The following is a 13,901-nucleotide window of genomic DNA, read 5'->3' as shown; positions in this document are numbered from 1 at the left end:
CCCTCGGCTGGGCCAGGCCGCCGCCTCTGCCCGGGGCCCTCTGTGATCCTGCAGGTCCTGGTCCGGGGTCTGAGCCGTTGGACCCCCTGTGCGGGGGGGGGGGGGGGGGGGGGGGGGGGGGGGAGGGGTGTCGCAGGGGCAGGGGTCGTGGCCTCGGGGGATCCCCAGCGGGAGGTCCACCTTTGCTGGTTCTGGACCCCTTTTTACTCTGGGGTCCCTGTTACGTGGCTGCCCCACCTGGCCCAGTGCCTTGGCAGGATGCTCCCAGGCCCCCAGCTCAGGGCAGCCAGGGGATCCTTCCCAGAGCCAGGGGGTTGGGCACCTCCCAGGGCAGAGTCTGGAGGCCTCACAATAAAGCCAGCGTCCCCAGTCTGGAGGCAAGCCTTCCGGCCTCTCCCCAGTAGCCCTGCCTGGACCCGCCCCACCCGCCGTGGGCAGAGAGGCCGCCCTGGGCTGTGGGCAGAGGGGAGGCCAGCGGCGCCCCATGCCCTGCATCCTGCTTCACATTGGCCAGGACCGGAGAGCAAAATGGAGAGCAATGCAGCCTCGGAGCTGGAGGGGGAGCTGGAGGGGGAGCTGGAGGGGGAGCTGGAGGGGGAGAGGGGGCTGTGTGGCCCTTCCTCCCTTCTCTCATTTCCAGGTTTCCTCCTCCTCCTGTGGGAACTCATGCAGTTCAGCTGAGTGTGAGCCACCTGCTTGTGTTGGAAATACACTTCACAGTTTCACATCACGCTTCCTGTGGGGAGCTGCGGCACCTGACCTTTTCTCTCAGCCTTTCTGGGTGGCACCTGCAGTGACAGTGGTGGCAGGTGCCAGGGGAAGTGGCTTCTTACCTCTTACAGTGGGGTAGGACAGGCAAGGGGGAGGGAGCTGAGGCGGAATGGCAGGGAGGGAGCTGTATGGGAAGAGGGACCCTGTAAAGGACCAGCCACGTGGGAAAGGACTAGGGGTATCCGAGGAGCCATGTGAGTGTGCAGGGGTATGAGTGAGTGTGTTTGGTGTGTATGGGTATGCTCGTGTCTTCACAGTTTTGGGATCAGGGTCACACGTTGCATGGTTTTCTTTGATATTCGGATAATGGGGGGACGCATCAACTTGGGAAGGCTTTGAGGACTCTTTCCTTGGAGGTTGAAGGTGGGGCTCTGCCCCTGTCCCAAATTCCCCAGCCAGGAGTGGTGGTATCTGTGGGGTGCCACACTTCCCTGGGGGACCGGCCGTGGGCCCCAGTCCTTGGTTAGCCCTCTGGATCTGACCTGTGGAGGGCAGGATGGGCATCTGGTGGGGCTGCTTGACCCTATCCCCACGCAGCACCTCGCTGCTATCTTAGTCTGAGCTTTGGGCTTAGCCTGGAAGAGGGGAGTGTGAAGCTCCTTTGGCAAGTGGAGCCCCTTGCCCGCCTGCCTGGAAGGGGCTTGGGTGAATTTTGGTCCCCATCAGAGGCATGCACTTCATCTTGGGCCTGCCCGTGAGTTCCGGTGTGGGCTGCTTTCTTGTTGATTCTGTCCAGCAGGTCAGGCCTCGAAGACCGGGGATTCCACGTGGGAACCCTCTGGCCTGTGGTGGGCGCTCAGCAAGCATTTGTGGGTGAAAGCATAAGTGGGCTCTGACCCACTCAAAACCTGACCCTGTGATTCAGAGGGCTCTTGTGATCTTCAACAACCAACTCACAACATGTCCCCAAGGTCACCGCCGCGGAGCAGCCATCAGACTCCAATGTCCTTTGAAAATGTATCTGCACATGCGTGGCCAAGCCAGGGGTTTGTGCAAGGCCTGATGACATGATCTGTGGGGTCCTTCTGAAAACCAAGGCGGGGAGGCTGGGCCGGCTCCCTCCAGGCTTGCTCTCGGGCTAACATGAACGACTGTCCGATGAACATCCTTGTAGACGTAGCTTCGGTTGAGGATTTCTCCGTGACCGATTCCTAGAAGTAGGAAGACTGGATCTCGGGCTCGTTTCTGTGAGGTGTTTCAAGGTACAGGAAAGATGGTAGGCAAGTCCTGACAGGCGAGTTGAAGGGGTGGCTGTTGCGGCTGGGTTAGAGGGTCATGCCCTCCACCTGTTCCTCCTGAAGGAGGCCTCACATCCAGGGGCTTGGCATAACCAGCCACATGTGCCCCCTGGGACTCAGGTGATGCCAGGGGGCTCCTGTATGAGGCCCGCCCACCCCAGGTGGACCCACTCACGCTGCCCCCCTCAACCCTGAACTCTGGGAACCTCCTTCGTGCGTGCCGGACACCTCCTGGAATGGCCAGGTAAGAGTCCACCTGGTGGAGGGTCTGGTTGTGTCTGCAGACACCCCTGCCTCTGCTTCTGCGTCCCTTTCTGGGCTCGCCGAGTTCTTTGGGCTGTGCACACTACCTGCTGATTTCCTGGGTCAGCTCCCCACCCGGGCGGCGGGGGTGCGGGCACCGAATGCTTTTTTGTTCCGCGCCCCAGTCTGCCCACCACTTTTGGGCAGACCCTGTCCTGAGGAGGGCCTCGGGGGGTAGACAGAGGGGGGTGCAGCCTAGGCGAAATGTCCCTCCACACGTCCCTCCACACGGGCACTCCCTGTGAGCTGGTGCTCCCTGCCCCAAGGGCAGCTCGGCCTGGGCCCAGCACCCCCACCCCACCTCGGGCCACCACCAGCCGGCCAGGTGGGTCCAGAAGGCCCTGCTGATAACGGCCAAGTGAGCCGGGGAGTGGACGGCGGGCCGGGGCCGGCCTTCCCGCACCGAGACCAAATGGTGGTGCGCCTAAGCAGGTGACCCGGCCTCCTGCCACTGAGGCAGGTTGGCCTCTCCAGCCTTGGTTCCTGCTTCCTGGGAAGGAAGGCGAGTGAGCGCAGGGAGCAGCTTGGAGGTGGGGGAGGGAAGCTGCCCACAGAGGTGCCTCCCCCAGGGTGTATGCAAACCTTTGGTCCTGCTTCTGGGGACTTCTCTCCCGGCAGAGACTGCTGGAGTTTGGGTTGCCAGCCCTTTGAGTTTTAGGAGGGGCGCATCTGGGCTGCCTCCCAGTCCTGTCCAGGGTCTGCCTCCAGGCGTGCCGTGGTCAGACAGGTCTCGAACTGGGAGAGATGGGTGCCTGCTGCCCTCAGTCTGCAGAAGGGGGGGATGGTCAGTGAGACGGAGGAGCTAATTAGGAGCCCTGCTCAGGGGAGCCGAGCTGACGGGAGCCTGGCACCGGGTGCTGAGGCCAGAGAGGAGGCCCAGGAGTGCAGGCAGGGCCGTCGCCCTAGTCTGGCATTCGGGTCTCTCATCCTGTACGGGAAGTACACGCCTGGCCACCGGGTGGGTCAGCCCCCAGCAGCCATCTGCCTGTGGGGGGAGGGTGTTCAGGTGCTGCTGGCAGGTGCTCCCCGCCTCCTCGGGCTCCGGCATCAGTGTCCCGGTGGCCCTGTCTCTTCCCCCTGGAGCTGCAGGTCTCTGCTTAGGGGTCCTGTGGGGAAGTGTGCAGACCCTGGCCCTCCTCTCCTGCTGCCGTGTCTTGGGGCTGGGACCCTGGGGCCAGCCCCTGAGGCCCTGGCTGGGATGGGCCAAGGCCTTGTCTGCCAGTGGGAGCTCAGTGTGCGAGGAGAGCCGCCCAAGGGGTCGGGGGCTGCTGGCGAGGTCACACGGTATGGCTCTGTACTCTCTGCCTTACCTCTGGGCCCAGCCCCACATCTCCAGGTGGAGCCTCAGCCTCTCAGGCTGGCTCCTGCTCCTCCCAGAGAACACAACAAAGTGCTGCTGTGATTGCAGAGCCGCAGGCTCAGCTCACTGTCTGACATGCTCCCACCCCAGGGCCTTTGCATAGCTGTTCCCCAATCTGGAACAGGAAGTCCACTCCAGACCTCCTTGGCCTGCACCTTGCTTCTCTGCTCCAGTGCCTGGATCAGAGAGCTCTGTGTCTTCCTGCCTGGGACGCAGCCGGCACTTCTCCTTGATATAGAACACTGCTCGGCAAGTATTAGGTGCTCGATTAATAGCAGGATGAATACATTTGAAGGGAAATACAGCTTGAGAGCTGATGTTGTGGGCTAGAAAGCCGCACTGAGAATTTAGAAGTGTGAGATTTACTATAAATAAATAAATAAATAAATAAATAAATAAATAAATAAATAAATAAATAAAAATGTGTGATGCTTGCGAGCAGGGCACTGCAGGGGGCCTAGTCGGCAGGAGGGGGTGTGGGGCCACCGTCCCCGGCCCCTTCACACACAGGACCACAGGCTCCTGTAGACACAACCTGGGAGCCACCTTAAGTGGTCCGGTAGCCAGCTAGGCGAAGCCCTTGTGGCTGCGGTGGGGGACTCTGGAAGTCCACAGGTTGAGGTCCTGCGGTGACCTGTTGGAATCCATCACAGGACTCGTCGCAGAGCGCTGCGGAGACCCCTGCCCTTGTGAGTGTCCTGGGGGGGCCAGAACAGTCAGGATCTGGTCTGAGGAGATAATCCTTTAAGTGTTTTCAGGCTCAGGACACAGGAAGCAGCAGTGAGGAAGCTGCTGAGAGGCCACCTGGGTCTGGGGGTGCTGACACTGGCTGCGGGCTGAGGGGGCACAGAGGGCAGGGGCCTCCCTTGCAACGATGCCCATGGAGGTCCCTACCCGAGTGTGGCTGGAGCGGACACCACCTCTCCCCTCACAGTGCCCCTTCCCTCCGCCCTGATTGAGCAGTGCACCTGCTGCAGGCCATGAGGCTGGTCCACCCCAGAGGCCGTGGTCACTCTGGTCCAGCCGGCGCTCCATTTTCCTGGACAGCCTATGGATTTGCTTCTCCTTTCCCCGCCATCCCTGCCCTGGGCCCTGGTCAGGACCCCTCAGGCTGGCCCAGCAGATCTCCCCAGCTTGAGGCTTGGGGTTCCCTCCTCTCACGAGCAAGTCAGCTTCAAGCTTGGCGGGGTGTCCGGGGGGGTGGGGACACCCACTGCTGTCCTGTTGGGGAGTGGGGCCTGGATCCCAGTAGGGTACTGGCACCGGGGCCCTGTGAAGCCTCCCTGACACTCTTCCTGGTGAGAGCCTGGGGACCCAGCCAGGTGGGAGAGTGAGTGGGGCTCTGAGATTCTCCAACAGGGCAGCCAGCACCCGCAGGTGGGGGCAGAGATCGGCCAGGTAGGGCCATCCAGGGAGCCCCGATGGCTGCAGGCTGGACGCGCCTCTTGCACGGACCGCTGCTTTCACCGGCCTCATTCTAGACTTCAGTATGATTCTTTTTTAAAAAAATTGATTTTATTTATTTATTCATGAGACAGAGAGAGAGAGAAAGAGAGAGAGAGAGAGAGAGAGGCAGAGAGAAGCAGGCTCCACACAGGGAGCCGGATACAGGACTCCATCCCTGGACCCCAGGGTCACACCCTGGGCTGAGGCAGGCGCTCAACGCTGAGCCACCCAGGGATCCACTTCAACATGATTCTAAGAAGCCTCGGACCTGCCAGTGGGTTTCCCATGGCTCAGGCACCCCTCCGTGCCTGCCCTTGTCTGAACTGGCTCTCTTGAGATCCATCAAAAAGGTGTCCCTCTGGCACTGTCGCACTCGGCCAGCAAAGGCAGCAGTTCCGGGCCCCGGGAACCCTCTCTTACCATTTGCAGACTAGGTGATTAGTAAAATTTCTCCTAGGAAATGCAGAAAACTCATCCCTGGTCGTACCAAATGGGAAAGGAGGTGAGCAAGGGTGTGTGCAGAGCCCCGATCCGCGGTATGGGCCTCCACGAGAGGACATGTCCCTGGGAGCCCCAGTGTACCCCCCTCTGCCCTACTGTTTGCACCTTTTGTCCTTGGTCACCAGGATGTAGTTTTGGGATCTAGGTGAGATTTGCTGGGGTGAGGTCTGAACCTGAAGACCCACAAAGAATTCTTGAGACGTCTTTGGTGCAAAATGGTGGTGTCGTTATTAGAGCCTGGCGGGGGGAGGGGACAGGGGAGGTGGACGGGGCAGGACTCTCGGCTGATTATATACCTGCAGCTTGGGGGAGGTAAGGAAAAGAGAGGTTTCAAAAGGACTGTCCTCTGTTAAGGAGGACCTATGAGACACTGGTAGGTCCAGTATGGTCACGTTAAAGGTTGCTTTTCCCCCAGGCCAGGCATTAACATGGACACAGTGGGGAACTTCCTGAGGAATGTCACTTATGTCCCACCCTGGGGGGTGTCAGCTTGTGCTTTGTCCCCAGGGGCAGGGCTCACTGGATGGCCCCCTACACCCTGAGATGGCCCCCTACACCCTGGGATGGCCCCCTACATCCTGGGATGGCCCTCTACACCCTGAGATGGCCCCCTACACCCTGAGATAGCCCCCTACACCCTGGGATGGCCCCCTACACGCTGGGATGGCCCCCTACACCCTGGGATGGCCCCCTACACCCTGGGATGGCCCCCTACACTGCCGCCACCCAGCCTCAGCCCCCGGGGCTCACTCCCTGGCCAGAGGAGGGAAGGAGGGCGGGGAGGAGAAGGGAGGGGAGCATGAGGAGAGGTGTCAGGCTGTGGGCTCTGGGAGCAGACCCCAAGGAGAGTGGCAGGTTCAAGAGAGGGATACTCAGGGACTCTGCAAGCGCGATGAGGGAGGGGGGAGTGGGCGAGATGGCAGGGCCTGGCTCGGAGGTGCAGTGCTGGTGGGAAGGCCTTGTGCCTCAATCACCAGATGGAGGGACCTGCCTGGGTGCCACGCAGGGGACGATGGGAAGCGTTGGAAAACGGGGCTTTGTTATAAGGACATTTATCTGTCGTGTGCCCTGTGGGTCTCCGAACCGTCCACGTGTCTCCTGACTGTGGGTCTGGCCAGGGACAGGGGTTCCCGGGCTCCCCAACACCCCCAGGGCTGGGTGTGAGCTGGGCCGGGGCTGGGGGGATTCTCTGTGGGCCGTGGGGATAGGGTTCAGGCTGGGGGTGCTCAGCCACACTCCTGCCCCTTCTTGGGGGGTCACCAGCGTCTCCCACCCTCCAGGAGGCTCATGCGTTAGTGAGAACACTTCTCCACATTTTTGACCCAAATTCACCGTAAAAAACACATCTGACCTTCTGATCAGTGTATATAAATCCTTACTGTGGTACTCGGGGATTTCTATGCCATCCACTCGTGTCTCGCTCCATTCTACGTTTTACAAGATTTCATTTGAGAGCAGCAGCGTGTGCACATGCAAGTGGGAGCAGGGCAGAGGGAGACCCCGCTGAGCAGGGAGCCCCACTCGGGGCTCAGCCCCGGGACCCCGGGATTATAGCCCAGCTGAAAGCAGCTTAGCTTGACCCACTGAGCCACCCAGGCACCCCCTCCACTCTATTTTTTATTTAAAAAATCTAATCAGCAGCCACTATGCTGTCTTCACCAGCAGTCGGGGGCACCAGAAAGCCCCTAGTGACCCACACTTAATTTTCAGAGGGTTTATTAGGACTTTCTTACAGAAAATAATTACCTAAGTAATTATTTAATAATAATTAATTTTAAAAATAATTATTATTTAATAATAATTACCTAAGTAACAAAACCATGTTCAGGAAAGAAATGGAATGTTAAATGCAGATGAACTTGGTTTGAGCTGTGGGAGCGATGCCTGTCACCCCCTCACCCTGGCCCGTGAAGTGAGGGTGCCCTCACTGATCCCCCACAGCCTGATGGGGGGGTCCGCAGGCACCACCCACCCCCGGGGACCCTCCCGTGTTCACCACTGTGCCCTGGAGCAGGGAGGGTGGTCACAGAGCACCCGGGGTGGGGGTGGGGGTGGGGGTGTAGCAGGGAGCCCCTGAGACACCCCGAGCCTCAGCCCTCCCCAGCTCCTGGCCAGCAGGAGACCGTCGCCCCGCTAGGGGAGCCCAGAGCACTGCTGGCGCACTGACCAGTGTCCACCCAAGATGGGCAGCTGGGGGGTCAGCTCTGGCCAAGAGCGGTCCAGGTCTGCGGCAGGTTGGGGTGGGGAGCCTCATGGAGGGGCGCAGTGAGGCGGGCAGAGGCGAATCCAGGAGGAAGGGGAGTCCAGTGGTGCTGGGGTTGTCCCCCAAGGCAGCAGACCCTGCGGAGTGCGGGGCAGGGGTGGCTGGGCAGCAGGTGCCTGGAGCCGCTGGTAGGGTCTGGCCAGAGGAGCTGGTGACCTGGGGACTGCGGGTGTGCCGCTCCACACCCCCCCAGTGGCCAAGGACAGAGTATCCATCTGGCCCCCCGCCCCTGAGCCTGCATACTGCCCAGGGACAGGTACCCTGCACTTTGCCGTCAACCCCCACCCCGGGCCTGCCGTGGGTGGGGCGCCCAGGACCCGTTGGCCCTGAGCCGTGGGGTGGCCTGCACCCTGGGCAGCGCTCGCGGGGCGGCCTTCTGGGTGGGCCACAGGATTTGGTTCCATGTTTCCCAGGGTGGCTGTTGACCTGGGGGCTGGGTGAGAGCTGCGCGGGAGGCACTAACCTCGGTTCCTGGGGGTCCGGCTCCTACACACGCGCTGGCACCTTCTCCCCGCCCCCCTCCCCCCCACCCCACCCCCGTGCCCCGGGGCCCCGTCCTGCCTGAGTCCGGAGGCCTCTCCTGGGGGAGCCTGGTGCCCCTGTGGGGTCCAGGCCCAGCCAGAGGGGACGTTGGGGGTGGGGGGAGCTTCATCAACCCCCCCCTCCCTGCCCTCAGCCTTAGGCCGGGCAGGGGCAGCTCGTTCAGGAAGGGTGGGCTCCGGCCAGGCCCCCCAAGACCTTGAGGGCTGAGTTCCTGCATTGTTCCTGCAGGGGCTCTCCGGTCCTGGCAGAGATTTTATCTCCTGGCTGGGAAGCCTCCTCCCTGGTGGTGGCGGGAATGGCCAGGGAGGCGGGGGAGGCCTTTAGCCTCTTGGGGTGGGAGCCTGGGGGGCCACCCCTCTGCACGTGGGACACCCAGCTCCTCGTCCTGCTGCCTTCCCGCTGTAGGGGCCCGGAGGGGGTGTGGACAGGGGATTCCTGCCTCATTCCTCCAGGAAGCTGACTGTCAAGTCGATGCCTCGCTGGAGAGAAAAACAACCTTAGCTTGACAATGGCCGGCCTCCGCCTCCTGGCCTCCTGTGAATCTTCTTTAGCAGGAAAGTCCTTTTAAAACCCACCCTTGTTCTTACTTCCCCAACCCCCACCCCTCACGGTCCTGGGGCAGCTGCTCTTCCTGCCCTCAAGTCCTGTCCCCGTGCTTTAATAAAACCAGCATTTTGCACCAAAGACATCTCAAGAATTCTTTCTGGGTCGTTGGGTCCGGACCTCACCCCAGCAAACCTCGCCTAGATTCCAAAGCTACGTCATGACCAGCGGCTGGGCCAGGGAGGCCCGTGAGCCCACCCGCCCATTGCACAGAAAGGGGCGCAGGTGCCAGAAGCGCACCTGTTCTTAATTGTGCAGGAAGTCCAGGCAGGACAGACACAGATTCCAGACAGACAGATGCACTTTGACCCAAGTCAGCCGGCTTTCCTGGGGCCCCTGCCATGCGAGCTCATGCCGCTGGCCTCCCTCCTGCTGGGAACATGCCCGCGTGCACGGGAGGGTGGAGTGGGTGGGGGGCAATGGGGTCGGACCGTGACCTCAGTCTGTGTGGCACCCAGAGGCCCTGGGCATTTCCAGGTCGCACACAGGCAGGGAAGGCCATGTCCGTGTTGACGAGAGCAGGACTAGTTATGATTTATTAAGGTCTCAGATGGAGCTGGAGGGAACACCCTGGAAGTGACCAGGAAAGGCAGGGGAGCGGCCCAGGGCGCGGGCTCCAGGACTAGCCTCTGGCCCCAGAGAGTCCATGTGCTGTCCGCGGCGTGGGCCTTGGCACGGGGGCCGCAGTGCAGATCTGGGAGCGTCGGCACCAACGCTGATTTCCTGCCTTTGACCTTGGTTATGTAAGAAGTTAATGTGGGGTGACGCCGAGTGGAGGGAATAGAGGAACTCGGTGCTATTTTTGAAACTTCTTTGTAAGTGTGAACTGATTTCAGAATGAAGAGCTGAAATGTTTTCAAAGCAGCATGGAGTAGGCTCAGTGGGAGATAAGTGAGTGTGGGGAGCTGCCCCCCCTTTGTCCGCCGCTCCCACCAGCCCTGCCGCAGGTGTTGGGGTGACCCAGGGGCGCAGGGGGCCTGTGGAGTCAGAGAAGGATGAATTCTGCCCCAGACTGTGTTTGGTCTTTGGGTCAGGGGCTGGGGTGTCATGAAGAAAATATTTCCGATGGATCAAAACTCAAATTGGAGGATTTAGGCAGCCTGGGTGGCTCAGCGGTTGAGCGTCTGCCTTGGGCCCGGGGCATGACCCCGGGGTCCCGGGATCGAGTCCCCACAGGGAGCCTACTTCTCCCTCTGCCTGTGTCTCTGCCCCTCTCTGTGCCTCTCATGAATAAATAAATAAAATCTTTAAAAAAAAAAGGAAATGGAGGACTTAGCAATTTTAAGAAGAATATAAGAAAATCTCTTCATATGTTGACAGAAAATATGTTTAGGTAACCCACTAGGACATTTAAGAATATTAACAATGAAAAGAAGTTTGCCCGTTACCATGTTACGATACAGCAATCAAAAAGATAAGACACACGCTAGAGTACCTCAGAGCCTCGTACCGCTCCCCAACATGGGCGGACTATGAAGCCCAAGGAGACGAGTGGCGGTGCGACCCGGGCCGGTGGCTCCGGCTGCTGCCTAGAGCGGCCCCGGGCGGACAGGACCCGCGGAACCCCTTTGGCCTGTGGCCTGCGCACTCGGGAGGGCCTGGTCACCACACAGCGAATTCGCCGGGCAGGCCAGCGGACGTGGGCCCTAGCCCGGGTCCCCCCGGGAGCCAGCATGCTGAGGTCAGGAGGCGGGGGACTGGCCTACCAGCCATGGTTCTTCAAACCCCTGTGCCCACCAAGCCCCCTGCCCCCCCCACATACCCTCACCCTCCAGGAGCCCTCCCCCACACAGGGCATAGTTGGGGTGTGTAGAGTCAGGATGCATGGGATGCACCGCACGAGGGGGGGGGGGCGAGTTGGGAGATGCTGGGAGGAGGGGTGGTGGGAAGAGGCTTCGGATTTCCAGACCTCAGAGGCCCTGCTCTGCCCCGGGGCCCTGTCCCTGTGGGCCCCACCTCCCTTCCCCAGGCCCTGTGCTTCCTCCAGCACCCCCAGCCTGGGGAACGGCCACCCCCTTGTTTGGGGGTGAAGCTGGATCTGCCAGTCCTTTCCGCTCGGTAGGTAGTGAGAGGACTCAAGGGAGAACTCACTGGGTCTGCTCCGTGGAGGTGGAAGTCACATGTGAGCCAGTCAACTAACTGATGGGCCAGGGCACCACTTCTGGCTCTCTGTCTTTGCCACAGACTGGCATGAGGCTCCCGGTGCCTCAGTTTCCTTGCTTGTGAAGGGAAGACCCTACCCTGAGAGTCCCGTGGAGTCCTGGAGCCACACTCAGGGGGTTGCTGCACCAGGCAGGGAAGGAGGGGGCTTTTCTTCCTGAAGATGTGACTGGGGGCAACTAGGCAGGAGATGAAGCTCTGGGCTCCATGCCAGGGGGAGGAGCGGGGTCCTGTGGGCTGGGGATCCTGGGGTCGCCTGGGGCGCGGGGGCTCAGAGGGGAAGAATGCATGAAAGATGAACTGGCCCAGACCCCGTCTTCCACTGCTGCGGGCCTCTGCTGAAGCCCCCCCCCAGCACATCAGCCACCTACAGAGGGTGCAGGGCTGGCTCCCTGGGAGGGACTTGGGGAGCAGGGAGTGTGCACCGGGGGATATGCTTCATGGGGACGAGGGGGAGCTACCACCCTACTGTGCCTCGCGGGAGGGGGGGGCTCCAGAATTGACCACTGCTCCTAGACCCTGGGGCCATGGGCGCCCCCCCTGGCTGAGGGAAAACCAAGAGGTAGGGAAGTCCCCCTCCCAGGCAGGCCCCAGGCGCCACCCACCCTCCCCTCGTGGGGCAGAACTGCAAGCCAAGAACAGGACGATGTCGAAAGTGTTTATTCTCTCCGGCCCCGGCTGGCACAGTGTTGGCCGTCCCCGGGCTGGGCTGTGGGCTTTGCTGTCCTAGAGGTCACGTCTGGTCAGGGCCAGGGCGCGACAGGCTCTGCATCTTGGGTCAGTGGTTAACTGATGGTGTCTGCAAAGGGGGACAGGCCTGTTGGCCTAGCAGGGCACTGGGTGCCAGGGAGGTTGGGCGGGAGCGGCTGAGGGTCTACAGGGTCTGCAGTGTCCGCGTGTGCGCTTGCGAGTGCGTGAGTGTGCGGGGCAGCGAGCTTGCTTCGTGTGCACGCTGCGTGGAAGTCTGCCCTCTGTGCTGGGGTCAGGGCTGCTCACAGCAGGGCCCAGAGGGAGGCGGGTGCTAGGCTGAGCAGCAGCCCCCCGCAGGGGCCCAGGGCCTGCGCCCCCCTATTACAGAGGTCCTTTTCACAGCACGTCAAACTCTGCAGTTCAGACTTGGGTAGGCTGGGGTCCAGCTGGTCCAGCTGGTCCAGGCTACTCATCCGGAAAATCCACTGCAGGGTCTCCTTAGCTTCCTTGCAGGAGGGAGCACACCCCTTGTACTTTGACCTCACCTGCATTCCTGTGGGCAAGGAGCCCCGGTGTGAGAGGTGCCCTCCCACCCTCCTGGAGTCATCCTGGGTCACCCACTCCCTGGGGCGCATGGCCCCCCAATCCTCTGTGCAGTCCCATCGGCTCCCCAGGAAGGCCAGCCCCTCTGCGTGGATGGGGACACTGAGGCAGGCGGGACCCTAGTCCCTGCCAAACCCACACTCCTCTGATTGGCTGGGGGAGCCTCAAGCACAGCTCCCCGAGCTGCCCCCGGGCTCTGGGTGCTGGGGACTCACCACCGCTCGAGGTCGTGGTTATGTTACTGTCGAAGCAGATGCCAGGCCTCAGGCACTGGGTGGGCGGGCACAGGCTGTCGCTGGGCGCCCCGGGGCAGGTGTAGCACAGCAGGCTCCGCGCTGGGCCGTGGGGAGGGCTGCAGTTAGAGGAGGCCGAAGCCCGCTCCCCCCCCCCCCCCCCCCCCCCCCCCCCCCCCCCGCACAGGTCCCGGCTCACCTCGCTCCTGGCACAGCAGGACGGCCAGCCACAGGACAGGCGCGGCTCTCATGGCTCCTGGGGATGGTGGCCCTGCGGGGTGCCCCAGCCTCAGTCTCTGGCCTGCCCTCCCCAGCCCCTGCCCTCTGAGGCCGACCCCTTTGGTGCCTCCCCGGCCTGGTCCCCCCTCACTCACCCACTAGCGTCAGGTTTCCCTCAGCGAGGTGACATCTGGAGCCACTAACCCCATGGCCACCAGATTCTCCCCCTGCATCCTGTGACCACCGGGCGGGCGGGGGGAGCTGGGGCCGGGCTCTTCTGGCTCCACCCTTTTCCGGGAGTTCTGGCTGTCAGACCCTCAGTGGGATCCTGAATCCCAGGCCGGGAGGGGGGGTCACCTCGCCATCCAGCAGTGGCTTTGGGGAAATGTCAGGAGGAAGCTGGGCGCCCCCAGGTCCTGGCTCCCCCGCGGAGGTCTCTCTGAGGCTGTGGGGCCCTCCCCAGCTGTAGAGCTGAGCCCTGTCAACCTGCTTCCTCCCCTCCTGGCCCCCAGCGCAGTCCCATAAGCCTGTCCTATCCTCCATGCCTTCTCTCCAAAAAGTACCCTCCAACAAGCACAAAAAACAGAAAAAAAAATTTTTTTGAATGTCAAGTTCATCGTTTTTCTGCTGCACTTGACATAAGTAGTCATGAGTACCGAGCAGTAGACTTCTATGGCATCTTCACCTTGTACACCTTCTCAGGCTGAATTTATAGCTTTTATAATCTTAGACATCCGGTAGACGTAACAGTGGCTTATTTGAGTTTGACTAGCAAACTCAAATATAATAAAGATGTGTGCTCTGATTATACTTAATGCTGATAACTCAGGAGACACAGTTGTTTTTATTAAATCAACAGTTTTTTTTTTTTTAAGTTTTTTTTTTTTAATTTTTATTTATTTATGATAGTCACACAGAGAGAGAGAGAGAGAGGCAGAGACACAGGCAGAGGGAGAAGCAGGCTCCAT

The 13,901-nt window shown here is 61.0% G+C and overlaps 1 protein-coding gene across 2 annotated transcripts; it reads right to left on the bottom strand.

Annotated features, from left to right (window-relative positions):
• Positions 1 to 11,829: 11,829 nt before the first annotated feature.
• On the bottom strand, positions 11,830 to 13,620 carry LOC100684002 (lymphocyte antigen 6H-like). Of its 2 annotated transcripts, none has more exons than XM_038555102.1 (4): positions 13,089 to 13,620; positions 12,914 to 12,985; positions 12,697 to 12,816; positions 11,830 to 12,431 (listed from the first exon to the last, which is right to left on the bottom strand). In XM_038555102.1, the coding sequence occupies exons 2-4, from the start codon at positions 12,963 to 12,965 to the stop codon at positions 12,181 to 12,183; spliced, it is 423 nt and encodes a 140-aa protein (XP_038411030.1). In that variant the 5' UTR covers positions 12,966 to 12,985; positions 13,089 to 13,620; the 3' UTR covers positions 11,830 to 12,180. The 2 variants fall into 2 exon arrangements, with proteins under 2 accessions (XP_038411030.1, XP_038411031.1); XM_038555103.1 differs by having other exon boundaries at positions 12,914 to 12,970.
• Between the last annotated feature and the right edge of the window lie 281 nt (positions 13,621 to 13,901).

The sequence above is a fragment of the Canis lupus genome, chromosome 13, assembly GCF_011100685.1.
Source record: "Canis lupus familiaris isolate Mischka breed German Shepherd chromosome 13, alternate assembly UU_Cfam_GSD_1.0, whole genome shotgun sequence".
Taxonomy (NCBI): Eukaryota; Metazoa; Chordata; class Mammalia; order Carnivora; family Canidae; genus Canis; species Canis lupus.
The sequence above is the reverse complement of the archived record's forward strand: the minus strand, read 5'-3'. Positions and strand labels throughout refer to the sequence as shown.

What these genes read in the sequence shown, in the direction of transcription:
- LOC100684002 (XM_038555102.1), bottom strand. Translation starts at nt 12,965, where the DNA reads ATGAGAGCCGCGCCTGTCCTGTGGCTGGCCGTCCTGCTGTGCCAGGAG. An exon ending in CCTGCTGTGCCAGGAGCGAG is followed by an intron (nt 12,817 to 12,913) that starts GTGAGCCGGGAC and finishes CCCACGGCCCAG; the next exon opens with CGCGGAGCCTGCTGTGCTAC. An exon ending in AACCACGACCTCGAGCGGTG is followed by an intron (nt 12,432 to 12,696) that starts GTGAGTCCCCAG and finishes CCTTGCCCACAG; the next exon opens with GAATGCAGGTGAGGTCAAAG.